A 25,216-nucleotide genomic window follows, 5' to 3' on the forward strand; every position below is an offset into this window, starting at 1 on the left:
AAGTGGACCTTCTGTAGATTACGTGCATATTTCCAGCTCATTCTCACTTCCATTTCTTTGCTGAAAATAGAAGGCAAGACTAATCTCTCGGTGTTTGCTGCGCCAAAATTTTTAAGGTTATTCTCCCTCTGGAAAATAAAGAGTAGCTTCTAGGAGGGCATGTGCACAATTCTAGCCCCCCCCCCCCCCCTTCTGAGTACTACTTTTGTCACTTTTACCTTAACAGGTGTTTTCTCCCGCTTCACAAAATAAACAGCAACCCGTCAACTTTTCGTGTCATGAAAAACAGTTACTTTACTTGATATCATGGCATTACCGTGGGAAGTATTATAGAACTGGGGACGAGCCACAGGTCCCGTCTTACTGAATACCCTACACCCATGCAGTTGCCATCTGAAAGCTACACTTTCTGATTGTTCTCTGAAGGGGCTTTTAGGGGGGGGGGGGCTTCGCTTAGTACACAGCCCTTTCTTCCAGAGAGGCTTGTTGCGAACTTTGAGACGCATTCACGCGAGATCATTCATTTAGGTTAGGCTTAGTTAGGACGTCAGTGAACAGGTTATTTTCACATCGTGCTCGCGGACTTAAGTCTAAAACATCAGTGGCTCCCTTGCTGTGCCTTCCAAAGCGGCAACCGAGCAGAAGTCTACGGTCTGTACCGTACCTTTTAGTTGGAAACATATTCCACACACGTGTTCTTTACCAGGACAAGAAAACGCCTGTCAGATCACGATGATTCTGGCGCATCAGCCCAGCAATGTAGTACGCGTACTGTGAAACTCTTGTCGCCACACTATAAGCAGACCAACTTCACTGCACTATTTGTGAAATTTTTGAACTGAACCCGCTGATAACGCGCGCGAACTGACGAGTGGACTGAGATAAAATCGTTTTTCTTTCTTTCACTGAAGAGCGTTGAAATTTGGTAAGGCATGGCTGCCCTTCCACTGAGGACAATCGACGGGTAAGATTTCGGACGAATGGGTTAATTGCAATGAGGACGTAAAGTGACAATGAATGCGCAAAGCATTATAATGCATAAGAATTTGTTATCAACGTATTTATTTGAATATATATCTCCGCTTCTACTCCATACCAAGTTTTATTTTTCTCTCTTTCTCTCATCCCGCGAAGAAGCTGTGGCTTTACAGGCTGAACCGCATGTCACGAAAAACTGGCCGAACCAATCCGCAGGTACAGTCAGCTGTCATGTGTCACTCAATCAGCAGGTATAGCAATTGCGTGTCATCGCAATTAGGACCGCGTCAAGCCTTGCTTTATAAGGGCGGAGGCGTAGTAATTTATCAACTCCGCAATATAGAGAGAATTTCGTAAATTTAGTAATCGTAGTAATTTATTTATGAACTTTGCAGGATATAGTGCTCTGTGGACAGGCTACATGGCGCCAATATTCTCGACATTCAGCTAATTAATTGCGACATTGACTCGTTGCTTTCCTTCAGCACAACTGTTTGTAGTTTGAACGCAGCTTATAAAAAAAGAACAACAAAAATATCAGACTGTGACTTAAAAATGTGTTGCGTTTATTTACGTCAACAATTTCATAAATATAAAACAGTCGTTCACGATGAGGATGATATTATATACAATGTCTATAAACTTCGCGTGATAAAATTAAGATATCTGTTTGGGATCATTTTCAACGGCTCGCTTCACATGTTCAACAGAAATAGGAACAGTCCTTTCTTTGCACTCGATGGATTTGCTCCGTGGAGCCCGAAGCTGCAAGGAACCCTTAGCAGACATCGTGCAGGTGATCGATTCTGGGTCCACATCCTCTGGCAGGACGATACGTCTGGTGAACTCTCGATGGAAGTAGCCACGATCATCCGACTTCTCTTCGTGCTTCGCATGAATCTCGATGCAGTTGTCCACAGTCTTCACAGAAACCTCTTCCGGAGAGAAGTTCCTCACGTTCATGTTGACCGAGAACTCTTCCGACGTAACTCCGTCGGGTACGACGGATTGGTCCATTTCCACATTTTCCTTTTCATCCAAGATTCCTTTTAGCGGAGCCAGGAACCAGCGGTACGTGTGTGGAGAGAAGATGTCGCCGTCGTCGATGGAAGGTTCTCTGAGAAACTGTTCGGCGATGCCCATTGCGTCGGAGATATTCCTCATAATACCACGTGGACAAACGGCCATGTAAGGGTGAGGTCGCTTGCGCAGAGAGCAAACACTCTTCGGCATCTTGCTGTCAGGTTTCAAATTGCGAGACGCGCTTCAAGAGCGCGTCTCGCCTTTTATACTCGCTGCCAAGCTTTCCGGGAGGGCGGAGAAGATTCCAGAAACGACTGTTCATTGGTTGAGGGTCACGTGCTGAGAGCGCGCGCTTCACAAGTGCGGAGAAACTTCTCGAAGATTCTCGAAATGCCGAGACTCGTCTCGGTCATTATAGCTTAATACCGTGCAAGCTCTGCTTGTAACACCACTTTTATTGTTCGATTCAGTAGCTATTCCATAACATAAATGAAACTGTGCTATTTTATTAGGCGATTGAAGCTTATATGACGCGAATACTGACGATTTTCTACTTCTATGACCGCTAGCAGACGACGCGGAGACAAGGTCACAAGCGACTTCCCATTGGTTCAGAGGGTCACGTGCTGAGAGCGCGCGCTTCACAACTATGAAGAAACTTCTCGAAGATCCTCGGGACGCTGAGAGTTGCTCTATTATGGTTTCATACCGTGAAAACTCTATACTTGTAATACCACTTTTATTGTTCCATTCAGCAGCTATTACATAACAAAAATGAAACCGTGCTGATAAACTGACGCGAATATTGACCATTTTCTGCTTCGACGACCGCTAGCAGACGACGCGGGTCACAGCGCGTGGATCATTCAGGAACAATCGAGCGCTTGCTCGTCTGCTCCACATGACGTCAGACAGTAGACGGCATGTGGTTCGTCAATTCCATTCTGGGCCGTTCCCGACGGTTCGCGAAGGCGAGAGCGCCGTATAAATAGCGCTCGCTCGCGCTGGCCAGTAATCATTGAAGTTTCAAAGCAACGCTTTTCAAAGCAAGTTCAACGTTCTCTTCGAGAGAATCCACGCACGCTACAGAATGCCTTCACGAACCAAGAGTGGAGCCCCGGCCATTGGCATCGATTTGGGAACCACGTATTCCTGCGTCGGTGTCTTCCAGAATGGTCGTGTGGAAATCATCGCCAACGATCAAGGCAACCGGACGACGCCGAGCTACGTCGCCTTCACCGACACCGAACGGCTCATCGGAGATGCTGCAAAGTCACAAGTCGCCCTCAACCCCGAGAACACAGTGTTTGACGCCAAGCGTCTCATCGGACGCAAGTACGACGACCCCAAGATCCAGGGAGATCTCAAACACTGGCCTTTCAAAGTCGTCTCAGATTGTGGCAAGCCAAAGATAGCCGTCGAGTTCAAAGGGGAACAGAAGAGGTTCAATCCCGAGGAGATCAGCGCAATGGTCCTGACCAAGATGAAAGAGACGGCTGAAGCGTACTTGGGTCAAACAGTGACCGATGCAGTCGTCACCGTCCCAGCCTACTTCAACGATTCGCAACGTCAGGCGACGAAAGACGCGGGAGCCATAGCCGGACTCAACGTACTCAGGATCATCAACGAACCAACAGCTGCTGCTCTGGCTTACGGTCTTGACAAGAACCTCCAAGGCGAGAAAAATGTCTTAATTTTCGACTTGGGCGGAGGCACTTTCGACGTGTCTGTCCTTACCATCGATGAGGGCTCCATGTTCGAAGTCCGCTCCACAGCGGGAGACACACATCTCGGAGGAGAAGACTTCGACAACAGGATGGTGACCCACTTCGTCGAAGAGTTCCAGAGAAAGCACCGCAAAGACCTCCGTAAGAGTGCCAGAGCTCTACGTCGTCTACGAACTGCCTGCGAGCGAGCCAAGAGGACTCTGTCCAGCAGTGCAGAAGCGAGCATCGAAATCGACGCCCTCTTCGAAGGCATCGACTTCTACAGCAAGATCACACGCGCTCGCTTCGAAGAACTCTGCATGGACCTCTTCCGCAGCACGCTCGAACCGGTGGAACGGGCCCTCAATGACGCCAAGATGGGCAAGTCTCAAATCCACGACGTCGTCCTCGTTGGCGGGTCGACCCGAATTCCCAAGATTCAGAAACTGCTCCGCGACTACTTCAACGGCAAAGACCTATCGATGTCCATCAACCCGGATGAAGCCGTCGCCTACGGAGCTGCTGTCCAAGCTGCAGTCCTCAGCGGAGACAGTAGCGAGGCGATCCGGGACGTCCTTCTGGTTGACGTCGCCCCTCTTTCCTTAGGCATCGAGACTGCCGGTGGCGTCATGACAAAGATCGTCGAACGGAACAGCCGTATCCCGTGCAAGACGTCGCAGACCTTCACGACTTATTCGGACAACCAACCTGCAGTCACGATTCAGGTGTACGAAGGTGAACGGGCCATGACGAAAGACAACCACCTTCTGGGAACCTTCAACCTCAACGGTATCCCTCCAGCTCCCCGAGGAGTTCCGCAGATCGAAGTGACGTTTGACCTCGATGCCAATGGTATCTTACACGTCTCTGCTCGGGACAAAAGCACCGGGAAGCAAGAATCGATCCGCATAACGAATGACAAAGGACGGCTGAGCAAGGAAGATATTGATCGAATGCTGAGCGAGGCTGAAAAATACCGCCAGGAAGATGAACAGCAACGGGAACGTGTGGCTGCCAGGAACGGACTGGAGTCCTACGTGTACTCCGTTAAACAGGCTGCTGAAGAGGCAGGAAGCAAGCTGGACGCGGCTGATCGGGATAAAGTGCTGTCACTCTGCAAGGACGCAATCAGCTGGATCGACTCCAACACACTGGCTGAGAAGGAAGAATACGAGCACAGACTGAAGGAGTTGCAGCAGGCTTGCAGCCCCATCATGAGCAAGCTCCACCAGAGCAGTGGGGATGGCCCCAAGCATTCGAACTTCAGCAGTCAGAAGTCTGGACCAACTGTTGAAGAAGTTGACTGATGGTCGAAGCCCATTTAGAAAATCAGAAGTCCTCTACCGTTAGTCAAGAGGCACTTCAGGTAGTAATTTATTTGTAAATATGTAAATACTGTACAAAGTATTTATTTGAGCAATAAATACCTGCAGTTTCCTGCTGACGTAACCTGGTTAAGCTCATACTCTATTAAGTGCGCGTGCAATCTCTTGAGATGATTGCACGCAACCATTATAGTTATACCGATGTGAACACTGCGGTCTGCCACTAGTTGAGTGCAGCTTCCGCCTAGGGGCGCTAGCGGCGTCAAAAGCGAAAACAAATTCGTGTCGGCTAGCGCCCCTAGGCGGATGCTATACACAACACTTTGCAGACCGCCGTGTTCACATCAGTATAGCGCATAGTAAATGCATGAAGACGGAAAGTTTGCGTGGTCGTATTTACTTTGTTATGCAGCGCCTGGTAACCACAATTTTTTCGGAGGCTTTTCTGGCACAAATTATGCACTCTGTGGTAGCGGAAGTCTGTCTGTCAAGTAGGTATTGTGCCACGCGCGAAAATGTGACTGATCTTTTATAGCACCCACCCTGTAAACAAGAAATGCTAAGACTCGAGACGTGAGGAGGGGGCCCGTAATTTCTCACGGCGGCCATGTAAGACGCTACGGGAGCATATAACTGTAAGAAAATGTTGCATTGTTACAACAGAGTAAATTACTTCGTCATTCGAAAGCTAAGAGTCGGGGATAGCGCAGTTGGTGTCAATCCATATTGCAACGCTGTTCAGCCGAAAGTATCAGTTCAGTGAACAAGGCGAGTTCAGCATTTGCAGTGCATGTTGCCCTTGTTCCTTTCGGCTGAGCAGTATTACGGTGTGGTCCTGTCCGGTTGGGGGGGGGGGGGGAGGAAATAAACTTGCTATTATCCGTTATTAACCATGGACATTGCGATAGTCGTCCCGCGACGCAAAGTCACAAACTGCAAATCATTTTATGCCATCTTTATCTTTTGTGGAAGAATGGAGAAACAGTACAATCATCATCAAGATAAAGTAGCAGACGACGAAACAGTCTAACTCACGGTCTTGCCTTGGTCCGCGTTGGTCATGTGCTGTCGTGGCAGCGTCCACGCGCAACAACCAGGCCTGTGGCACAAAGTCGACATGACAAGATTGCTGCCACACACCCACTGCCACAACGCTACTGCACTTGCAGCACGTGTTGCAGCATGCTACCGTGCAGCCATTCAAAAAGCAATAACGCCTGGTTGCCAGACGATATTCTTCCAGGCTCTAAATCAACTGTTCTTCCTTTTCTTGTATCTTCGCGTAAAAGGTTGTATTGGTATCTGTCAACGGCAAGCCTGTGCAGCGTACGTACGCAAAGACCATAGCGTACGCTACACTAAAACTGTCTAATACGCGCGTGAGGGGTAAACGTTGTTTCGGTTTCACTTTCCTCACTTCGTAGCGATTCCGAAACTACTCGCGATCCGCGAAAACGTGACACATTAGAGAGTAGCGTGAAACAAATAGAAAACAAATGTATCATGATGAAAAAATGGCTAGGAAACAAGTGAGCTGGTGAAGATGATGCATGATGTAAGACACCCGAGACTAGGGAACATGAAGGGACAGACCCAAACACGAAGTCTCAAGTCTCTGTATCGAGACTTCGTCTTTGTGCCTGTCCCTTCGTGTTCCCTAGTCTTGGGGTTTTACATCATGCATCAAATGTATCATATTCTGCATCAAAAAAAACTGTTCAGTACAAGTTTTTTTTCTTAGCTTTTTAAACTGTTTCTAAAGAAAGGATTCAAAAGGTTCAAGATTCGTGGATTCGCAGAACTTTCCTTGGATTCAAATTCTCAAAATTCTGGATCCATCCCATCTCTATAATAAAATAAATAAAGTGAAGTAAAGTGAAATAAAGTAAAGTAGTAAACTAATAATAATTGGGAATCCACAAATGCACTCCTGGAATGGCACAACAGGGATAAAAAGAAAAGGACTCGTTTATTTAATATCGACCATCTAAACCAAAATTCTCGATGCTTCATAAAGTTCCAACAGATTGTTGCACTGAAACACTGCTCTTTGATCACAACGCAGTGTGACACAGGGCAGCAAAATGCTTTGAGATATAACACCAAACAACACAAAAGTCGCAACAGCGTGTGCTTCTCCATACCGTTTGCACGGATAGCACATTTTGGCAACAAACTCGAGGATATCCGCTTGAACCAGAAGAGTTTACACTGTTCTTGAGGAAGAACTACGTTTACAGTGCCGCCTCGTTTCCAGATACGCAACACCTGTCATCCTGTGTGGCAGCACTGAGAGATGGGATGAGGACAATGCACGGTATAGTTGTCGGGTGACTCTTCTCGCATAACTTAGATATGCTTCTCTCATCTCGGATATCCTCTGTGATGGCAGCCTTGGTGAACTTGAGCTCTCTATTGCCTGCAAGAAACACGGGCACTAAAAAGGTGAAAAAAATCTCCGTGTTGAGTCATGCGCCTTTCCTCATCGAAATGCGTTCAGGAACCACTGACGGCATCGGACGAATGCAGCAGATGCAACAAAACCAGAAGAAAACTTGAGGGAGAGAGAGAAAGATGTGGAGAGGGAGCAACCTCCTCTACTTCCCGAGCGACCGTTGGAAGTTGTGCACCTTGCAACACCCGCACCTAATTTCCATCGGTCATGCTCGGATAAATGCACCGTGTTCTGAATTTAGTGCTCCCGGAGGCCCACGCTCTTGAAAATATCACCATAATTTGTTTTCAATAAAAAATTGGAATATATTGCTTTTCAATTTTCACGCATTTTACCGTACGCCAGGAGAGTTCTGATTGCTACACATGAGGAAACACTTTTACAGCGATCGTTGTATAGGTGTCTTGTTTACATGTACTTCAATGGGTGAATCAAAACTACCTGCTTGTGGGCCTTTTGGTATAGATTCACTGTAAAGAATGAGCGCCAGAGAAAAAATACACATTTGTTCCCCGACACTTATTATGGAATGATCCAACGGGTGAGCCGACGGGAACCAGCTGTTTGATCGTAATATTGAAGTTACTGTTATGTCGAAGACTGTAATGTCGGTATTGAGATCTGTACTGTGACTGCGAGTTTTCTTTTTCAAGAAATTCTAGCATTCTCTCGACTTTGTATGTTTTACCAGTTTTCAGCACCGAGCAGCGATTTAAAGAACGTGCTGTTCGATGTTTCTCTACGGCACTGAAGGAGATGCACACTTTGAAATTGGAATGTACCTTGAAGTGGTGCAAAAAAATCTGACACGAAAACATGAGCGGTAATGGTGTTGTCCAAAAAGAAAAGAAGAAGAAGAAAAAAAAAAGAATGCCCAAATGTTGTGAAATGTATGCGAAAACATCAGTTGGATGTACGTACATAATATATAGAGCCTGAAGTTTTCGGGAAATATTTTTTCCTGGATTCGGGGGGTAAAAATCGGGCAAATAAACAGGCGCACTAAATTCATGCAAATTCGGATGAAAAAAATTTCCAGTACGCTAAATTCGGGGAGAAATCGGGCTCAGTTATTCAAACTAACTGTAGCGATTTGGTACAAACGGTGATGTAACTGCATTTTTCTGCCAAACAAGTAAGTTAGTGCATTCCTACAGGCATCCCAGTGAGGGCAATTTGCCGGGTAAAAATCGGGTCTCACCCCTAAAGAGGCAACCTTCAATTCGGGGTGCAAATTCGGGGAAGAATCGGGTAAAACCCTAAAACTTCAGGCTTTAAATATATGTAGCTTTGCCAGAAAAACCGAGCGTCAGTTCGAATTATCCGGAAGTTCGAATTATGAGATTTTGAAGAATTCACGGGATTGCGCTGCATTCGAACGATAGAAATAGAAGGAGACGCACCACTTTGCAGACTGCAAAAGTGCACATCTATGGTCCGCTCTGCTTTGTGCTACGAATCCTGCCCAGGTGTGAAGACTCTCGGTTATCCCGACTCGCGTTTGCGGCTGCACCGCCGGTGGCGGCTGGGGTCTTTCGGTCGTCCTCGTCGTCGCTCGTGTAGGAGGTCGTCGTCCGCGCGACGGCACCCCTGGTGCTAGTCGCTTGCATCAGTTCCAGGTCCGGACCGTTGCGGTTCTCGTACAGCAGTATGTTGAGAGCCTCCTCGTAGATCCTCGCTTCGGGAAACTCTACCTGCGGAACAGCGGACAAAAGAACGGCAAGGAAGGGGAGAGTCATCATTTACACAATAGCAGACAAAAGTTGGAAATTATTAATTTGTTTATAGACCTAGAGCCTGAAGTTTTAGAGTTCAATTCTTCTCAAAATTTCCGTCACGAATTGAAGGTGGTCTCTTTAGGCCGACACTTGATTTTTACCGAAACATCTGTAGCAACGCACACTAGCTTGTTTGGCACCAAACGCATTTATACCACCGTTTATCCCAAATAGGTACAGTTCGTTAGAGTAACAGGGCCCAATTTGTCCTAAAATTTTGCATATTGGAAGTTTTTTCACGCAAATTCACGTTAATTTCGAATACGAGTCTATTTCCCCGCGTTTTACCTCTCGAATTTGGAAAAAAATATTTCCAGAAAACTTCAGGCCCTATTTATAGTTTATATGTCAACATTTTGGAGCAGATGCTTCCTCACGATTTGTACCGTGCCGGTGCACTTGAGACGTGAATCACTTGTGATCAGCTAAGCCTCTTGCTTTCAAGCGTGTATAATGAAAATGTACCCAATATGTTTAGTGACATGTCTCAGCATCATTCCCCTGTATCAGGAAGGCCAGGTAACCAAGTCCTCTAGCAAATACATAGTACCCCAGGAACATACCTTGGTGTGCTTTTTGTCCGTAGCATAGACGATGGAAGTGCAGCAGACTTCGGCAACTTTCTTTCCGTGTCCGTAGAAGGTCCAGCAGCAGATCTCGTTGCTGCCTATGACGTCTTTGATGAACAGCACTCGGCTGCAGAACCTCAGCGACAGTCGGTCGAACATCTCGATGTTCTTCAGCAGGTTGTCGTCAGAAGTGCTGTGACAGAATTGACGACAATGAGAGAGTTCAGACGATTTCCACACGTGGAAACAGTGTGAGTGGGACTTTGACTGTGACCAAGACTAGAAACAACGGGGTGGGCGGCTGTTGGCAAATAATGACATGCTGCAGCACTAATTACAGTGTACTGACCTTGTATAAGAGTATTTGTTGTTATGCCGGTTGATCAACAACTTGACTAGAGGCTGCAACCAAGTTAGAAAGCATCTGTTAATGACTGCAATAAAAGCAATGCACGTCCAAAGCGTATGATGTAACGTGTCGACACGGTAAGCTGCGCGACACAAAAATATCAGCACAGTGATTTTTTTATCAGCTGAATGATTCTTTGAGCAAATTCCATTTCAAAGTTACGTAGTGCATTACAAAATTAGTTCAATATCATATTAAATGAAGTCTGATGAAGTGCAACAACTGTTGGCATGTAAAAAATCCGGAAAACGTAAAAGCAACTAACACCGCAGCGTCACAAAGTAATGCTTGTAGTTGTGAAACATGCTCTTCACCATCAAACGGCGAAATTAAATACAAACCACTGAACAATTTCGTTGTAGCATGGACTTCAGTTAACCTCACCTTTGACGAAGTACTGATGAGTAGATTCCCCTCTTTTTCATTTGTAATGAGCGGCACTCGGCAAATGGGTTCCTGAAGACTTTCTTTCTTTTGCAGGGTAGCTTCACAGCTTTCGACCAAGTTTTGGATAAGGTAGTACTTTGCTTCTGCTAGGAGTTCCGCAATTTCCCGTGTCGACTCGGGAAGTGGGACTGATCCATCTCGCAAGAAGTTGAGTATGGTTCCAAAATGCTTCCCACAGCGATCAATCAAGATCCAGCCTACGTCGAGGAAACACTTGGGTTAGGCACGCCGGTACATCCATCCATACGCTTGATAATGTTCAAAACAACACACAGATTTCTGTATCGCGAGTTCAGAACGGTGTAAAATTCAGCGGGCCGGCACGGTATTGCAAATTCTTAACTTGCGTGGTGATTAATAGTGGATAAAATAATTCCCGTGCCATATATACACCGAATACGAAGGAACAGTCTGTCCCGAAAGGGCGTGGGCTATATATCTCAATCACCGGTGACAAACTTTTCTGTCCTAAGAACTCACTGCTCGAAGCATAACTTGACTGTCGTCCGGTACGCTTGTGAGCATCTTGATGATGATTATGCGGTTAAACGTTAAACTGAAGGTGCTGAAGGCCTCCGACTTGACCGCTCAGCAGAGCATATGGGAGCGGCTGTGGTCAAGGGATGAATCACTCACCTTCAGAGTCCGTGAGCACCTCCATTCGGCCGCTGAACATTGCCCTGAGCATACTGTCATGTTTCGTCAGCGTTCCAATGGTTGTGTAATGAAGGGAACCACCAACATTGAGCTTCACATATTGACTAGGACTGCCTTTGATGACTGTGCGGTGGTCGCCCGACATGTTTGAGTCTTCTAGCCCTGCCCCGGGCGAAAGCAACGCGTACACGGAATCAATGCTGACTTTTTGGGCTCACTGACTAAACAAATTAAAGGGGAAATGCAGCAACGCGGCGCATCTATTTGCGCAGCTTCGCCAACCACCGAATGTCCTCCATTACCGCGAAGTCTCAGAAGCAGAAACCAAACCATGCAAACAAAACAGTAATGTAAACGTTTGCTATAAATTAGTGTATTAATTCGCGTGTCAGATCGAAAAATATGTTACACGAACATTTAAGCTGAAACTTCAATGAAATTGTTTATATTCACCCAGATTCATGATACGACAGTGCGGTACTGTATGCGCATGAAGTGGTGTCGTCTGCTTCCATTTGGTCCGGTCGCCCCGGCAACATCTTGTTTCGGAATCCGTTTACAAAAGAACTTTTTTTCGTAAATGAACGATGGCAAGCGAGACGCTTGCTCGTGTAGGCCTCTTCGTTGACGAATTAAACAAAGTCCGTATTGTGGATCCTGAAGTGACAAAGCAAACTGAAGAGCTCAAAGACAACTGTAAAGAATTTGTTTCGAGTAAGTGCTTACTACCTTCGCATCACCCACGCCCACTGGACGAGTTTTAACTCTGTGTTACAGAAATGGACGAATTTCAAAGCATCGTTGACAAGTACATCAACGTAGCTGAAAAGCTGGCAGAATCTGTTGAGCACGAAAAGATGAAAGTGAGCTGCGAATTACAATGCAATTAGTGCGTTAATGCTGCAAGAAAGCCGTTCGATGTTTTACAGGCCATAGGCGCAAGAAATTTGCTCAAATCTGTTGAGAAACAGCGAGAAATGCAGCAACAACAGCTGCAAGCTCTAGTGCTTGAGAAAAGGATCCATCTGGAAAGGTACCAAGGTCCCATGTTCCTTGACAAAGCAGATAATTTTTTCACAAATCTTGCAGGCTCAACGTTCAGTACAACGCATTACGAAGGGAGGAAGCAGAACAGAATGAGACCATTGAGCATTTCTTGATGCAGAGATAGAAGCAACTGACCATTCTTAATAGATTAATAGGATAATAGGATTAATTAATCAACAGAATTAATAGGAGAGCAAGTTCTACAGCAGGTGTACCGCTTTCTCATCCTTACAGCTAATAAAATAACATATCAAAGACATCCCATAGTGTTGTGCAGAAATGTGTCCCTGCTATTTCTTTTATTAACGTGTCTTTTTTTTTTGTCTTTGGCTTCCAGAGCCTATAGTTTCACTGTTACCCACATTTTTTTCACAATAGAGAAATCTTTTGTACAGTAAGAAAAATTTTGACATCCATTTGGCCGACTCGGTTTCAAAACACCTGGACCAGGAGAGACGTCGAGCCGTCCCGCCACGTGGGGTCGTCTGCTATCTGGGCTCGGCACATCGGACACGTGCGTTCTCGGTCGAACCAGACGGAAACGCACTCTTCGCAGAATATGTGCTGCAACAGACATGAAGAAGAACAAGGGACGATGAATCGCTACAGCCGAAACGTAATTTTGCGGAAGAGCCTTTCAACAGGCGCGGAATAATAAAGGCAGAGGGGCTTACACCGCACGTGAGCATGGTGGCATTCTTAAAATCATCTTGACATATGGGGCAAGAACCGCCGACGGCTTTTATCTGATCTTCTGTGGCACCTCGTCCGTAGCGCTAGAAATATCAACGTAAGTTTTACGTAAGTTACAGCAACGTACGCATAGTGTAGTCAAACAAAAGCAACAAGCTCAGTCCTTAGAGCCCGAAGTTTTTGGGAATTTTTTTTTCTTCTAAATTCATGGGGTGGATCTGGTAAATAAACGTGTGCACTTAAATTCGTGCGAAAAGAACTTCGGGGAGAAATCGGGCTCAGTTACTCAAACTAACGGTAGTACGTAGTTTGGTACAAATGGTAACGTAACGGCATTTGCTCCCAAACAAGTGAGTTAGTGCATTCCTACAGACATCCCAGTGAGTGAAATTTGCCGGGTAAATATCGGATTTCACCCTAAAGAGGCGATCTTCGATACGGGGTGGAGATCCAGGTAAGAATCGGGTAAAACCCTAAAACTTCAGGTTCTATCAATCCTTAACCAACCCTGCTCTGGATGCTGCTCCTAAGGCTTTACAGACAAAAGTTTGAGAGAACTACGAACAGCAACTTGAAATTCCTGACACCGGCGGTCAATTAAAAAAAACTTTTCCAAGCAGACCACGGCAGCATTTTGTCATCTAGGCATGACTAAGTCTGGTGCTCTGTAATACTCTACGCTCAAGAGTCTTAGAACGAGAACAAGTACCTTAAACAGTAACACAGAGAAACAAGATTAAGCTACCATGGTAGAATATCATTAATTTGATCCGATTAATTAAATCATTTCCCATTTCTTTAACTCAATCTTTGGGTAAACCAGCCTTTTTTTAGTGTTCCCACAAAACTGTTATTAACTACCATGCTTTAAGCATACACTATGTATACGATTTTTTAAAGGATACCTACCACAGTGGAGAGGGTCTGTATTAATGCCCTTCTCCAAGCTTTCGCTTTTGCCACAATGTCCGTACACTGTAAAGCAAAATCCGCAAATCAGCACCAGCACCGTGAAGCCACGCTGCCACAAAATATGCGTAACAAAGGCTTGCCTTGCAAATTAAATATGCACCAGACAGCAGGATGCTGCAGACCTTTGCAGCGCCGCTGTAAGCCTCGGAAAAGTAGAACAGCCAGTGCTGCATCGGAAGGGCTGTGCGATACACTTGCGATGACGTCTCTATGAAGAGGTATATCTTTCCCTGAAAGTGACAATCGCTTGGTCGGAGAACATCTGTGAATGCCCTTGAACTGCTAATCTACATGCATCCTGCATGTTTCCGTAGATAAACTCTACGCGAAATGTTACGTATGCGAAAAGATAACACAATCGACAAGTAAAATTTATTCTAGGACCTCATGAGAATGGATAGACATTGAGAAAAAAAAAAGTGCGTTTGAGCGAGGGTATGAGAAGCATTTTTGGTCACGCTACTAACTGATTGAATAGATTACTAAGATTACGTAAAATAACTATTTATTTACTATAAATTTACTAAATACTAAGATTTAGTAAAATAAATTACTATTATTAAGATACTAATTGAATAAATTGATAAGCTCCTAGGTGTGGATAACATAGCATCACAATATTTATTTATATGTTTTTATTTATTTTTATGTTTATACACATTATGTCATGTCACACGTTTCTATGTATACAGGCTTGCATTGTGTGAGCAGCTGAAGAAACAATACTTCGATATCAACGTATGATCCTTGTGCAATGACAAACTTATGGGATGTCCGATTAACTGTCTAATTAACATCAACCAGATGCCAATACTAAGATGGAATTTCGAAGGGAAAAAAAGAACGGGAAAGAAAAGGGAAAAGAAAAAGAGCGTGCCTTGTAATTAGATAAACATGGTGATTTGATAAACAACAGACACGCATTTATTATGGTTAGAACTAATTATCCGCCAACAAACGCGTGCAAACACCACTTACAACCCAGGTGAGGAGGAATGCTATTCTCGTTGAACGTTACTCGAAGTTAAAGTGTAAACGAAGCAACACCACGTAACATTGACTTTGCAAATGTAAGAAAAGCTGCTCACCCTTCTGGGAAATGCCATAACACAGGGGGGAAGAGCTATGACAGCAGCTTTCAAGAGTACAGTAATAAGCTTGAGCACAAAGTCTGTCACGATCACGACCCAGAGCACATCCATGGCTCCAATGGGCTCGGTGTAAGGAAACATAAATATCAACCTGCAACGATAAAAAGCTCCTTCTTCAACGACCATTGTTTCAAACGTCCCCGCGAACAAATGCGCAAGGCTCAATAATGCGCAATAATATATAATAATAAATAATATATAAAATAAATGCGCAATAAAAACTGCTGCAGCCTCATCAGGCATTTTTTTCAGTTGTGACTGATCGAGTTTAACCCGTGAAAATGTCGCTGATCGATTGAAATTCTTACATAATTAAGTAATGTACCGAATATTCCGCGAAGAACACGCGATTCTGAGGGAACCAATAGGTTCCAAGAGACACGACCAATTCCGCGAAATTTCACGGAATCGCTGAAAGCTCTAATAACAAGTCTTTTCAATTTGGCTTCATCCACTGTTGTACTGCTCGAAAGCATAGCGACGGTGTCGTGAGCATGCAAGAACTGGTTCAGACAGTTTAAAGCTGGTTTAAGGAACGGTTTAAATTTTGCAGACAACTGTGACATCCTTTTCCACTCCGACACGCATTATCATCCGCTCGATGTACTTGCACACCTGCTCTTGCCCTCCAGAAAGTCCAGTGTGGCTGTGAACTCGCCTGGAACTAGGTGTCCACTTTTACAGAACGAATAGGAAAGTGCACAGGGCATGCGTGGCACTTGAAAACCTAATACAAAGGTTGCTAAGGTTGCTAAACCTAAGGCACTGCTTGAACTGGTGCAGCGACAAATTGAAGAAAAACCAATGTGCTCACAGAACACCTTAGATTATCCAAAACCTGCAAAGCTTCGAGGGACAACATGACGCGGAACACAGACAACACGACACACATCCTGAAAGCTCCTAGCATTGGTTAATATAGTTCTGAATCGATGAACACTTTAAATGAACTGATAATGGCGTAATGAGAATGAAACTTAACAAGAATAGGGCAAACCTGCGAATTAACCAAAATTTCCTATTAAGAAGGTCTCACACTTGTGTGTCCACAAAACTCAAACCACGAGAAAAAACAAAGCTAGAAGAAGCGTATAAAAACTCACGCTGAGGCTGTGCTTCTACCTGCCAGAATGAAGTAGACAAAGCAAATGCCAGTAATCAAATTTGTGGCTACAATGAGCAAACTACTCAGCTGCCTCTTGCCCTGAAAGTAAATAAAAACAAAACGGGTTAATTGGAGAACATCGAAATTACATTAAGCGTACGAGTATATACAGGCGCTCAAAACGGAAGAAAAGACAGCCCGGTGCAAACAATGCTAAACACTGCACAGAGTACATGTCGACACAATTCGAAAATACGATTTTTACAATACGATTTTTTTGCAGGAGCTAAAAAATCATACGGTGCAGAGATGATTATGGGCATGCGCTCATAACTTTTGTTCACATTTTTTTAAAAATCTCATATTTCCATTTTTATATGTGATGTATCGCGACGACGATTCTCACTGGAAACGTGCGGCTTATCAGCAAACTGCATCACACATAATACATGGCACAAAAACATGTAAAATGTGTAAAATGTGAAAAAGTGTAATATGGATTTCAAAAACATACCTGCTTTCCAACTTCTCTCTTAATCACAGAATTAGCGTGGCAAAATGTCACGAAGAGTCCCAGGAACACGAGGATACCTGTGAAATGACAAAAATGACCACCAGGTGGCAGTGGTGACCCCCCACCCCGTGAGCAGTAAGCGGTACCTACCAACCCGATGATCAATAGCCAACTTGACTAGAAAAATGAGGACAAACGAAAGGTATTTGTCCAGGAGGACTATGAGCGCTCGAAGCTCCGGATTGTTTGCCCACCGATCTTCTCCATCTCCGGGCGGGTCCGAACCCGTTGCGGGACGAGAAGGGGCAGTTTGGGTACCCTCTGCCGTTCTCAGGCTTTCCGTAGACGGCAGTGGGGCAGGGGGGTTGTCCTCCATGTTGATGACGAAGTTGTCAGCCTCTGAAGACTCTGTGCGGGAATGACAAGAAGATACAGCTTTAATCGCACAGGTAAGGTTATGCATAGAGGTGTGTGTGTGGATAAAATTTACGGCGTCTGCAACTGCTCCGCTTGACATCTGCGCGGATGTGTGTTCGCACATCCGCGATCATTGCGTTCGTTGGGAAGAAAATGTGCGGATCTGCGGATGTAACTGCACCCACGCGGTTCGACGGGCTCACCTGTTAAAGGTACCGGCACACCGCGCGGTTGAGCGTCACCATCCGCAGCACTCGCAGTCGCCACCCGTTGCTGTCCAGACCACGAAGGTAACGTTGGGTGCCGCGGAGCAGATCGCTCCAGTAACGGACTCAACCCCATGATCACCTGCAGGAACAATAGTACCATGATTCACAGTACTCCATGTTAGTGTGAACAAAATATGGCGACTGCCTGTGACATGCCGTCATGGATGTCACTAGAGACGCTGCCTCCAATTAATCAGACAATCGATTACCTGATGTAAGTCATTACGGAGAGCCTGAGGATTGGTGAGATTCAGGGCCCTGCCCCTGCCGTAGGACTGTGCCACAGTAGTCCAACCAAGCACTCGGCGCAAGGTGTTCTGACTGGTGCTATCAGCTCCCTCACCCACGGCACCTGGGCTCCCACCGCTGTTCATGGCAGTGGCGGTGTTTTCACTTCACGACAGATAGAATAAGATGGCTTAGAAAAAACGGAGCAATCGACAGCAAACAAACAAACAAACAAACAAACTGGGCACATTAATGTCAGCGTTCAGCGTTTACAAACCTGTACGGTACGTTACGCTGTGAGCGTCGCATTTTACATAAGCATTCTTCAGCATTACGCGTCACGAACACACAGCTTAGATTTGTGTTACGGCTATAAAGCAGCACATCCGTCAAAAAATAGACCCATTTCTTCAGGTGCAGCTCGCCATACCACAGCAGCTTGACACGAAACAGATGCGTCACTAATGTGTCTGGCGATGTGCAACAAGAAACAACAAAAAGAACAACCCGGAAGACTGATAAGCGGGACGCCACAGACGGGATGTAACAGATCGGCAACAACTTTGAGAAACATAACTCACCGACACCTTAACAAAAGTGATCACTGTTGAACACTGTTGACGAAGATGAACGAGAGATCCATATATTACCTGTTGTTTGTGGTAGCTTCGCTCCACAGGCCGTGAATAGCTGCTAGTCGCGGCGATGATTCCAGCTTGAACACGTTTAAGTTTGCCGATCTTTCACATTTGTTTGCAGAAACTCGTGCGCTGAGTTCAATACGTTATATGTAGAAGGAAAAAAATGCAAGATCTGTGGCGCCTAGCCGCTGTTTACCGAGTATTCCCCATATTGTCGAGCAGGTTAATCTCTCCTCACTGCGGGCAGGAAGACCTGGTGAGAGTAGGTAGAGAAGGACAGCTACAAGAGATCAATTGCTTTTGAAGGACTTGCGCTTCTAATTTAACGCCTCCAGTTTAGAAATCGCTGTCGAACTCGTCGAACAAAATCTGTTCCAGACAAATGTGGGGCGCGGTAACAGCGGCATGCGCCGGCACGAGCGTCAACTAGTGGGAAGTGGACGAAAGCTTTTTGAAGGGCTGTACAGATGGCAGGACAGTTCTGGTAACGGCTCGAACCATAGAATTAACGAATCGTGTGATCACAACTCGGTAAATCAAACCGTGACACGTGACCGCAGAGAGAAACTCATCAGGGAAACCCATCAAACGGAGTGAAGAGATTACTTCCCCTGCCTGCCGCACCTGACTGATGACCCAAGCTGCACAGGAAACCGAAACTTGGAAGCGACATGCGCCCTTCTGAAACCCAAAGCTTTTATATGCTCCAAAGAATACTACGCAGGCAGAAAAACGACTACAGTCAAACTCCTTTATAGCGAACACCTTTTTAACGAAAATACCACTACAGCAAATTTTTTTGCGGTCCCGCTGGAGCCCTATAGGTCCAATAATGGACATCCTTTTTAACGAAAATACCTTTACTGCAAATTTTTTTTTTGCTGTCCCCTGAGTTTCGTTGTAAAGGAGTTTGTCTGTATTTAGATTTTCATATAAGAATTTGTTGTGGGACCAATTCGCCGATAGAGTAGAATTTTTACCCGATTCGTTTACTCAAAAAGGCAAAAGTATGAATCGTATTCTTGTTGTGTAGAGAAAAAAAAGAGAGAAAAAAAAAACATCAGGTACGCGCTTTTTGCGCGTGTTTCCTCAAGGGGTAAACCATCCGCTTGTGTAAATAATTCTCCAATCAAAAGTTGATGAATAACAAAAAAAGAAAGAAAAGGAAAAGAAAAAAGGAGTCCACACAAGCAAACACTGTCACAGCCCCATTTGCACAAAGGCTTCTCGTGTTTCTAAAAAAAACAAAGCGACAAGGATAAGGCGTAAGAAATAGGATGAGCACGAGGACAAACAAAGACTTTCGGCGCCTTGGATGGAGTGCGTTTTCGTGATATGGTAGCGGCACGCTTACATTGACATTGACGCGGTAGCCAATCAACGGGTAGGATTCTGCCGTTCTCATAATGCTTCGATTGGTGCCGGTTGGTTCTAAGCGTTTGATTGGTTGGTGGTACAGTTTCATTGTCGAGCGATCTGCATCTACAGGCACGCTCAGCTCAGCTCGATCTGCATGCTGGTACAAAGAAACAAAAAAGACAACATAGCCAGTGCCAACATTTTGCTTCGCACATGCCCAGCAATTCGGGACAAAACGTAAAGCAGGCTTCACCTGATACTGCTACCATAGAAGCCATGTATTAGGAATAGAAAATCGCGTGCAGCACGCTCCGTTGTTGCCGCTTTGCATTCGTTCTCTAGTGGGACGTTGCCTGTGTCATAGCGAAACATTCAGTGCAAGTTTCATTGACGAACATTGGGTTCTTCGATGTTCCATTTTGGTTCCAAATTTCCGACCTGTAAAGGAAGCTTCACGAGATACACTGAAGCTTTGGTTGAGGTCCTCAACCAGGTGAGTTAACACAAATACATCACGCATTTTGCAAGAAACGCGTGAGTTGAATGCTCTGTACGGCATCTCAAACACCCTACAAGACAGATAAGTTCGCAGAATTTGTTGCGCACGCAAAAACAAAACAAATCCCTCGCTGTCACGAGACTCTGAGATAAACTGATGTTCTGAGGCTGGAACAACATAGAGGGGACAGATACAATCATCGAGACTCTTGATTCGATGCACGGAACTTGGGATGAGGTCTGAGGTCAGTGGCGCGCAGGCAAGGAATATCGTGATATGAGCAATGGTAAACTATCACAGAGGCCGATATCAGAGCACTAAGTTGATTCCTTCCGCCTCGTAAAGTAGGCATCATCTACCTATCGCCGCGGGATGCGCGCATTGAAAATCGAAGACCGCGTGTAGTTCGTTGTTTTTCTTATGGCGACGCTTACGTAGATTTATGGGTGAATATTGTCAGGTTCCTTCGAGGTTCCAAACTTTTCAGCAGGGCTGGTTGAGGGAGCTCCACTTGGGAGCCCTAAACGTGGGTGGTTCCTCTGCACACTTACGCATCAGCTTCGCGTGCTCCAAATACCGCTAATAATGCTAATGCGCAAATAATGCTCGATATTCAAACGATAATGGTAACATCCCAGTTACGAACATCTGTTTCCAAAGTCCCCAAACTACAGAGCCGGCCTCTCGCCACCTTTGTCCTTTATCATTCGTCCTTGAAACAACTGATTTACGCAGCCATATTTGCGTATGGACGACTTTTTGTTTGCGCTACTTGGCTATACGAGCGTTTCGGGTCGTTTTTCCTCTCTGTGGTTGGTAACGTGTATTAACCAATATTTATTTATTTATTTGTATTAACCAATATTTATTTATGTGCCAACTACCGTGACATTGTGGCTGGGATTTCCGCGGGTTCGAATCCAGTTACCGGCTGTATAATGTCTCAGGTTCTCCCTGGGTTTTCCAACAGACATTCCATACGAATGTCGGTACAGTTCCCTAGGACGAATACAAACCCCCCCGCTACTTCCTGCTGTCCTCTCTCCATCTGCCATGTCTGTACTCCGCTCATAGCCCCAGTTGCTTCGTGGCGCTAACACGCAATTAACACACACACAAAAAATCAAACAATTGTTTATGTGTCCTTCGTCATCCAATGTCCATCATCACGTCTCACTTTGTCAAGCCGGACACCCTGCTGCTCTGCACGCAAAAGAAAAGAAAGAAGAAAGCATTTCAGGCATAGTACATGAGCAATAGACCTCTACCTGTTTGTAAACAAATGGCGTCATGATGTCCGACAGCGCCACGAGTTTGGTAGAGTTGAACTACGTTCAAAGCTGAATTGAATTGAATTGAAATTGAAAGCTAGTGGCGAACAAGGTCGCGCCCGAAAGCCACGATCTTGAGGGGATTACGATGAAAGATGAAAGTCACTGAAAAGGTTAGCCAGCTGTAGGGATCGAACCCACATCTTCTGGATTGCCGGTCCAGGGCTCTACCAATTGAGCTAAGCTAACACGCCTCTCCAGTGACTTTCGGGGTGCGTCATCTGAAGGGACGACCACGACCTACTTAATAAGAGTTATTAAGTATAATAAGTATATAAGTATAATAAGACTTATTAAGTAGGTCGTGGGGACGACAAACCAGCCACTCACTCTCACTCACCCTCCTTTCACTCTTACATTTTTGCTCACTCATACACACATTCATACGACGGAAATCGACGCAACCGGCACCTGTTGAACAAGAGATAAACTGATGTTCTGAGGCTGGAACAACATAGAAGGGACAGATACAAACAAAGCCTCAAATTGCCTAAGGAATCAACGATGAAAGATGAAAGTCACTGAAAAGATGTGGGTTCGATCCCTACAGCTGGCTAACCTTTTCAGTGACTTTCATCTTTCATCGTTGATTTCTTAGGCAATTTGAGGCTTTGTTTGTATCTGTCCCTTCTATGTTGTTCCAGCCTCAGAACATCAGTTTATCTCTTGATTACGATGGTCTCTGAAAAAGACGCGACCTTCGGTCCTACTTTTCTTTCAATAGGAGGCAGGGAACAAGTGCCCATTCGTGGAACCCAGCCCTCCCCTTCCGATCTGTTTTGGTTTCGGTCTGTCTACCAACGTCATGATGACGTTTCTCGGGTAGAGGTTGATTGGTGCAGCTTTTGGTGACCATTTACAGAACACGGCGCTGACGTAGTTCTTCGTCGAAGTGGCCCTCTGTTAACTACTATCAGGAAGAGATCGAATAAGGAACGAGTGACCCGCTATATATTCTATCCATGTCAGTGTATGTGTGTCCGCTCCTGTTTGCTGCGCAGCTGTCGCTCGAATTGAGAAGTACGACACCGTGGTGTTGCGTAAACTTTTGTCCCAAGCAGTACATCACGCGGAGGACCAACTGTCCAGCAGCAGAGTTGAATCCGTCACCGTATAGTGCAGCGCACGCTTCCAACAATTTTCGTCTCCTCATCTCCTCACATAGTCTCCTCTCCTCACACGTCATCTCCTCACATCTCCTCACACGTCATCTCCTCACATAAAGGTGACATCGAGACGCTTTTACTGCACCCTGCTGTATACGACGAATAGGCTTCACGAGTTTATACCACGTGTTGTGATGAAAGTCCAGGGAAGGGTAACGGTAATGGTAACGGAAACAGAAACGGTATATTGCCCAAATTGGAGATGGTAACGATAACAGAAACGTAAATAAACGCATACCACGGTCCTCCATTCCCCGAAACAGAAACAGAAACAAATTTATCGTCCGGTATTGAATTCGGGTAATGGCTATTCCTGTTGCGCGACGACGTTTTGAGTGACTTTTCATTTTTTTTTTGTTTTGTTTTGATGACTCCATTTCTTGTAATGCTCTAAATACTACTACACGAGAGCATGGAAAGAAAGCGCAGTATTGGATCTCGAGGCTGCATCGCTCGCTTACCTCGTCCCAGTCTTCATAACTCCATGACATCAACACATGACTATACTCCACCATAGCACCTCCACCTTTTGAACAAGAGCTGGCTAACCTTTTCAGTGACTTTCATCTTTCACCTCCACCTCTTTTTTTTTTTTTTTCATTTCACCGTGGCCATGGCAGTATTATTTACTACTGAGAGCGTCCGCTTATGAATGCGACATTGGATGAATGTTACGCTCATCTTGACTTCCTGGACTCCGAGTGACTGAAGACTGAAGACATGTTCCTAGTTTTTTTTTTTTTTTAATCTTGCACGATGTGCGCATCCCAGCGACGTAAAATTACTTGTGTATGTGTGTACGCGTGACACCGAAGCAGCACTTGGGCAAAACAGGGTGCTGATAGAGCCGGGTGAGCTGTCCTCCCGCAGCTCTGTAACAACCGTTCCATTACCGGAAACGAAAATATAGCAGTAACGAAAATGGAAACTGTAACCAGAATACGTCCGTTTATCCTTCCCTGGATGAAACCGTGTCCAGTACAATATCGATGAGAAAACAAACAAAAAATGCCCTTGTACACTTATCGCTTATCGGTACTTCAGAGACACGTAAGAGGGAAGTAACGAAGCCTTTGATGCCTCCGAATCGCAAAATATCGTTTTTTTTTCTCTCTCTCTCTCTCTTCAGGTTGAAGCAACCACATTTCTGTGACGTACGCACGCTGAAGTGCATACGGATGTACGTTGAGCAACAGCCTCAACGTACATCGCAACATTCCATCGTACATCGCAACAACGCAGCCCCAGCTTACATTTCCTGTTTAATCTTTTTGTGCTTTTCTGTCTTAGCTTCCTTTGCGTACCGAAATTTCAGTGTCGTTGTTGTTGGTTGTTTAAATAACAAGGGGAAGTTGCAACCCCCCCGAAAGAAAAGAAACGGTACGATCGCACCACAGAAGGTGCGAGCGCACCCGCAACAGTTCACCGCGGCGAGCGTCACGACCCCGACCACGCAGGACAGAGCGCGCCGTTCACCTCAAGGATCATAGTAATGTCAACGCACTGTCTAGTATAAGGTTTCTAGTCCAGATTTCACAATGAAATTGACAAGAGCATTGAAGGCCGCGTCCCTGTGCTTAACGTCCCATATACGCCTAAGACTTTCTCTATGCTGAGGTCCCTGTTGTCGAGATGGCCAAGGGTCCCTCAGGGTCAAGGGTCAAGATGCCTCTTTGTGCGGCATGTTTTGGAAAATACACGATGATATGTTCAGTGTTTTCCACTGCCCCGCACAGTAAACAGTTGGGCGAGTCCATCTTGCCGACTTTATGAAAAAAAACTGGCGACCATAGGGCACATTCAGGGCGTAGACGATGCAGGAGAACTTCTATGTGTCTGGGCGTTCTTGAAGGTATGGTGAAATTCAGCTCCGCGTCTAGCGTGCGCAGCAGTGACGGATCACTGTCGGCTTGGTGCCATTTTGTCCTGCGGATGTGATCGGTCATAGATTTTAGGAGAGATTTGATGTCCTGCTTAGAAAACGTGACTAGATGTCCTGTCGATGACAGGTGTGCGATATTCGCCCATTTCGTCCGCCTTCTTGCTACCACTTGTGCCAATATGGCCAGACATCCACTGAAGAATGACGTCGTGAGCGATGTCTGTGCACTTGCGATACGCTGACAGGATGTCTCGTACTGTTGACGCCGTATTGCCTTTTTCCAAGAACGATTAGATATAGCTTCAAGGCCGGCTTTGGAGTCGCACTGAAATATCCATTGCTTGCGCAATGAAAATTTCAGTGTTTTTCGTACTAAATCAACCCAAATTGTAGACTGAGGCGCCTCAATAGTGTGGTGCTTCAGATGACCCGTACGTAAAAAAGAAATAAAAACGAAATTGCTCTTGGTGTTACGCGGAAGACATACAGAGTTTCCCAGAAAACGTGTAATTGAATTGTAATTTAAAAAATTACACCACCTAGAATCATGCGATCAACGGCATTTGTTCTAAGCTAGGTTTTTGTCACCTCCTGA

At 45.4% G+C, this 25,216-nt stretch overlaps 5 protein-coding genes across 6 annotated transcripts; 2 read left to right on the plus strand and 3 right to left on the minus strand.

Moving 5' to 3' along the window:
• Positions 1-1,527: 1,527 nt before the first annotated feature.
• LOC135370573 (alpha-crystallin A chain-like) lies at positions 1,528-2,371 on the minus strand. Its single transcript, XM_064604346.1, has one exon. It carries the CDS (start codon positions 2,209-2,211, stop codon positions 1,636-1,638), a length of 576 nt encoding a protein of 191 aa, XP_064460416.1. The 5' UTR covers positions 2,212-2,371; the 3' UTR covers positions 1,528-1,635.
• Positions 2,372-2,964: 593 nt separating this feature from the next.
• On the plus strand, positions 2,965-5,156 carry LOC135369892 (heat shock protein 68-like). The gene has a single exon (XM_064603472.1). The coding sequence runs from the start codon at positions 3,092-3,094 to the stop codon at positions 5,012-5,014; it is 1,923 nt and encodes a 640-aa protein (XP_064459542.1). The 5' UTR covers positions 2,965-3,091; the 3' UTR covers positions 5,015-5,156.
• A 1,826-nt stretch (positions 5,157-6,982) lies between these two features.
• LOC135369895 (BTB/POZ domain-containing adapter for CUL3-mediated RhoA degradation protein 3-like) lies at positions 6,983-11,667 on the minus strand. Its single transcript, XM_064603478.1, has 6 exons — positions 11,327-11,667; positions 10,628-10,887; positions 10,184-10,236; positions 9,829-10,027; positions 8,891-9,181; positions 6,983-7,451 (listed from the first exon to the last, which is right to left on the minus strand). Exons 1-5 carry the CDS (start codon positions 11,490-11,492, stop codon positions 8,918-8,920), a joined length of 942 nt encoding a protein of 313 aa, XP_064459548.1. The 5' UTR covers positions 11,493-11,667; the 3' UTR covers positions 6,983-7,451; positions 8,891-8,917.
• Positions 11,668-11,883: 216 nt separating this feature from the next.
• On the plus strand, positions 11,884-12,653 carry LOC135369896 (intraflagellar transport protein 20 homolog). The gene is made up of 4 exons (XM_064603479.1): positions 11,884-12,061; positions 12,125-12,210; positions 12,277-12,380; positions 12,437-12,653. The coding sequence occupies exons 1-4, from the start codon at positions 11,935-11,937 to the stop codon at positions 12,516-12,518; spliced, it is 399 nt and encodes a 132-aa protein (XP_064459549.1). The 5' UTR covers positions 11,884-11,934; the 3' UTR covers positions 12,519-12,653.
• Positions 12,654-12,658: 5 nt separating this feature from the next.
• LOC135369894 (RING finger and transmembrane domain-containing protein 2-like) lies at positions 12,659-18,814 on the minus strand. 2 transcript variants are annotated; one of them, XM_064603477.1, is made up of 11 exons: positions 18,394-18,814; positions 17,725-17,908; positions 17,450-17,594; positions 16,980-17,237; positions 16,830-16,906; positions 16,314-16,414; positions 15,148-15,301; positions 14,140-14,289; positions 13,997-14,062; positions 13,069-13,170; positions 12,659-12,958 (listed from the first exon to the last, which is right to left on the minus strand). In XM_064603477.1, exons 2-11 carry the CDS (start codon positions 17,887-17,889, stop codon positions 12,827-12,829), a joined length of 1,350 nt encoding a protein of 449 aa, XP_064459547.1. In that variant the 5' UTR covers positions 17,890-17,908; positions 18,394-18,814; the 3' UTR covers positions 12,659-12,826. The 2 variants fall into 2 exon arrangements, with proteins under 2 accessions (XP_064459547.1, XP_064459546.1); XM_064603476.1 differs by lacking the exon at positions 18,394-18,814 and adding an exon at positions 18,021-18,218.
• Between the last annotated feature and the right edge of the window lie 6,402 nt (positions 18,815-25,216).

The sequence above is a fragment of the Ornithodoros turicata genome, chromosome 10 (assembly GCF_037126465.1).
Source record: "Ornithodoros turicata isolate Travis chromosome 10, ASM3712646v1, whole genome shotgun sequence".
Lineage (NCBI taxonomy): Eukaryota > Metazoa > Arthropoda > Arachnida > Ixodida > Argasidae > Ornithodoros > Ornithodoros turicata.

Bases quoted from the DNA above. Each gene is read 5' to 3' on its own strand.
- LOC135370573 (XM_064604346.1), bottom strand. From the start codon at position 2,211: ATGCCGAAGAGTGTTTGCTCTCTGCGCAAGCGACCTCACCCTTACATG.
- LOC135369892 (XM_064603472.1), top strand. From the start codon at position 3,092: ATGCCTTCACGAACCAAGAGTGGAGCCCCGGCCATTGGCATCGATTTG.
- LOC135369895 (XM_064603478.1), bottom strand. From the start codon at position 11,492: ATGTCGGGCGACCACCGCACAGTCATCAAAGGCAGTCCTAGTCAATAT. The intron at 10,237-10,627 runs GTGAGGTTAACT...ACTTGGTTGCAG, and splicing joins TCATCAGTACTTCGTCAAAG to CCTCTAGTCAAGTTGTTGAT. The intron at 9,182-9,828 runs GTATGTTCCTGG...GCTGTTCCGCAG, and splicing joins CGGACAAAAAGCACACCAAG to GTAGAGTTTCCCGAAGCGAG.
- LOC135369896 (XM_064603479.1), top strand. From the start codon at position 11,935: ATGGCAAGCGAGACGCTTGCTCGTGTAGGCCTCTTCGTTGACGAATTA. The intron at 12,211-12,276 runs GTGAGCTGCGAA...GATGTTTTACAG, and splicing joins TTGAGCACGAAAAGATGAAA to GCCATAGGCGCAAGAAATTT. The intron at 12,381-12,436 runs GTACCAAGGTCC...CAAATCTTGCAG, and splicing joins AAAAGGATCCATCTGGAAAG to GCTCAACGTTCAGTACAACG.
- LOC135369894 (XM_064603476.1), bottom strand. From the start codon at position 18,052: ATGCGACGCTCACAGCGTAACGTACCGTACAG. The intron at 16,907-16,979 runs GTAGGTACCGCT...GTCATTTCACAG, and splicing joins GGCTATTGATCATCGGGTTG to GTATCCTCGTGTTCCTGGGA. The intron at 12,959-13,068 runs GTAAGCCCCTCT...TGTCTGTTGCAG, and splicing joins CCACCATGCTCACGTGCGGT to CACATATTCTGCGAAGAGTG.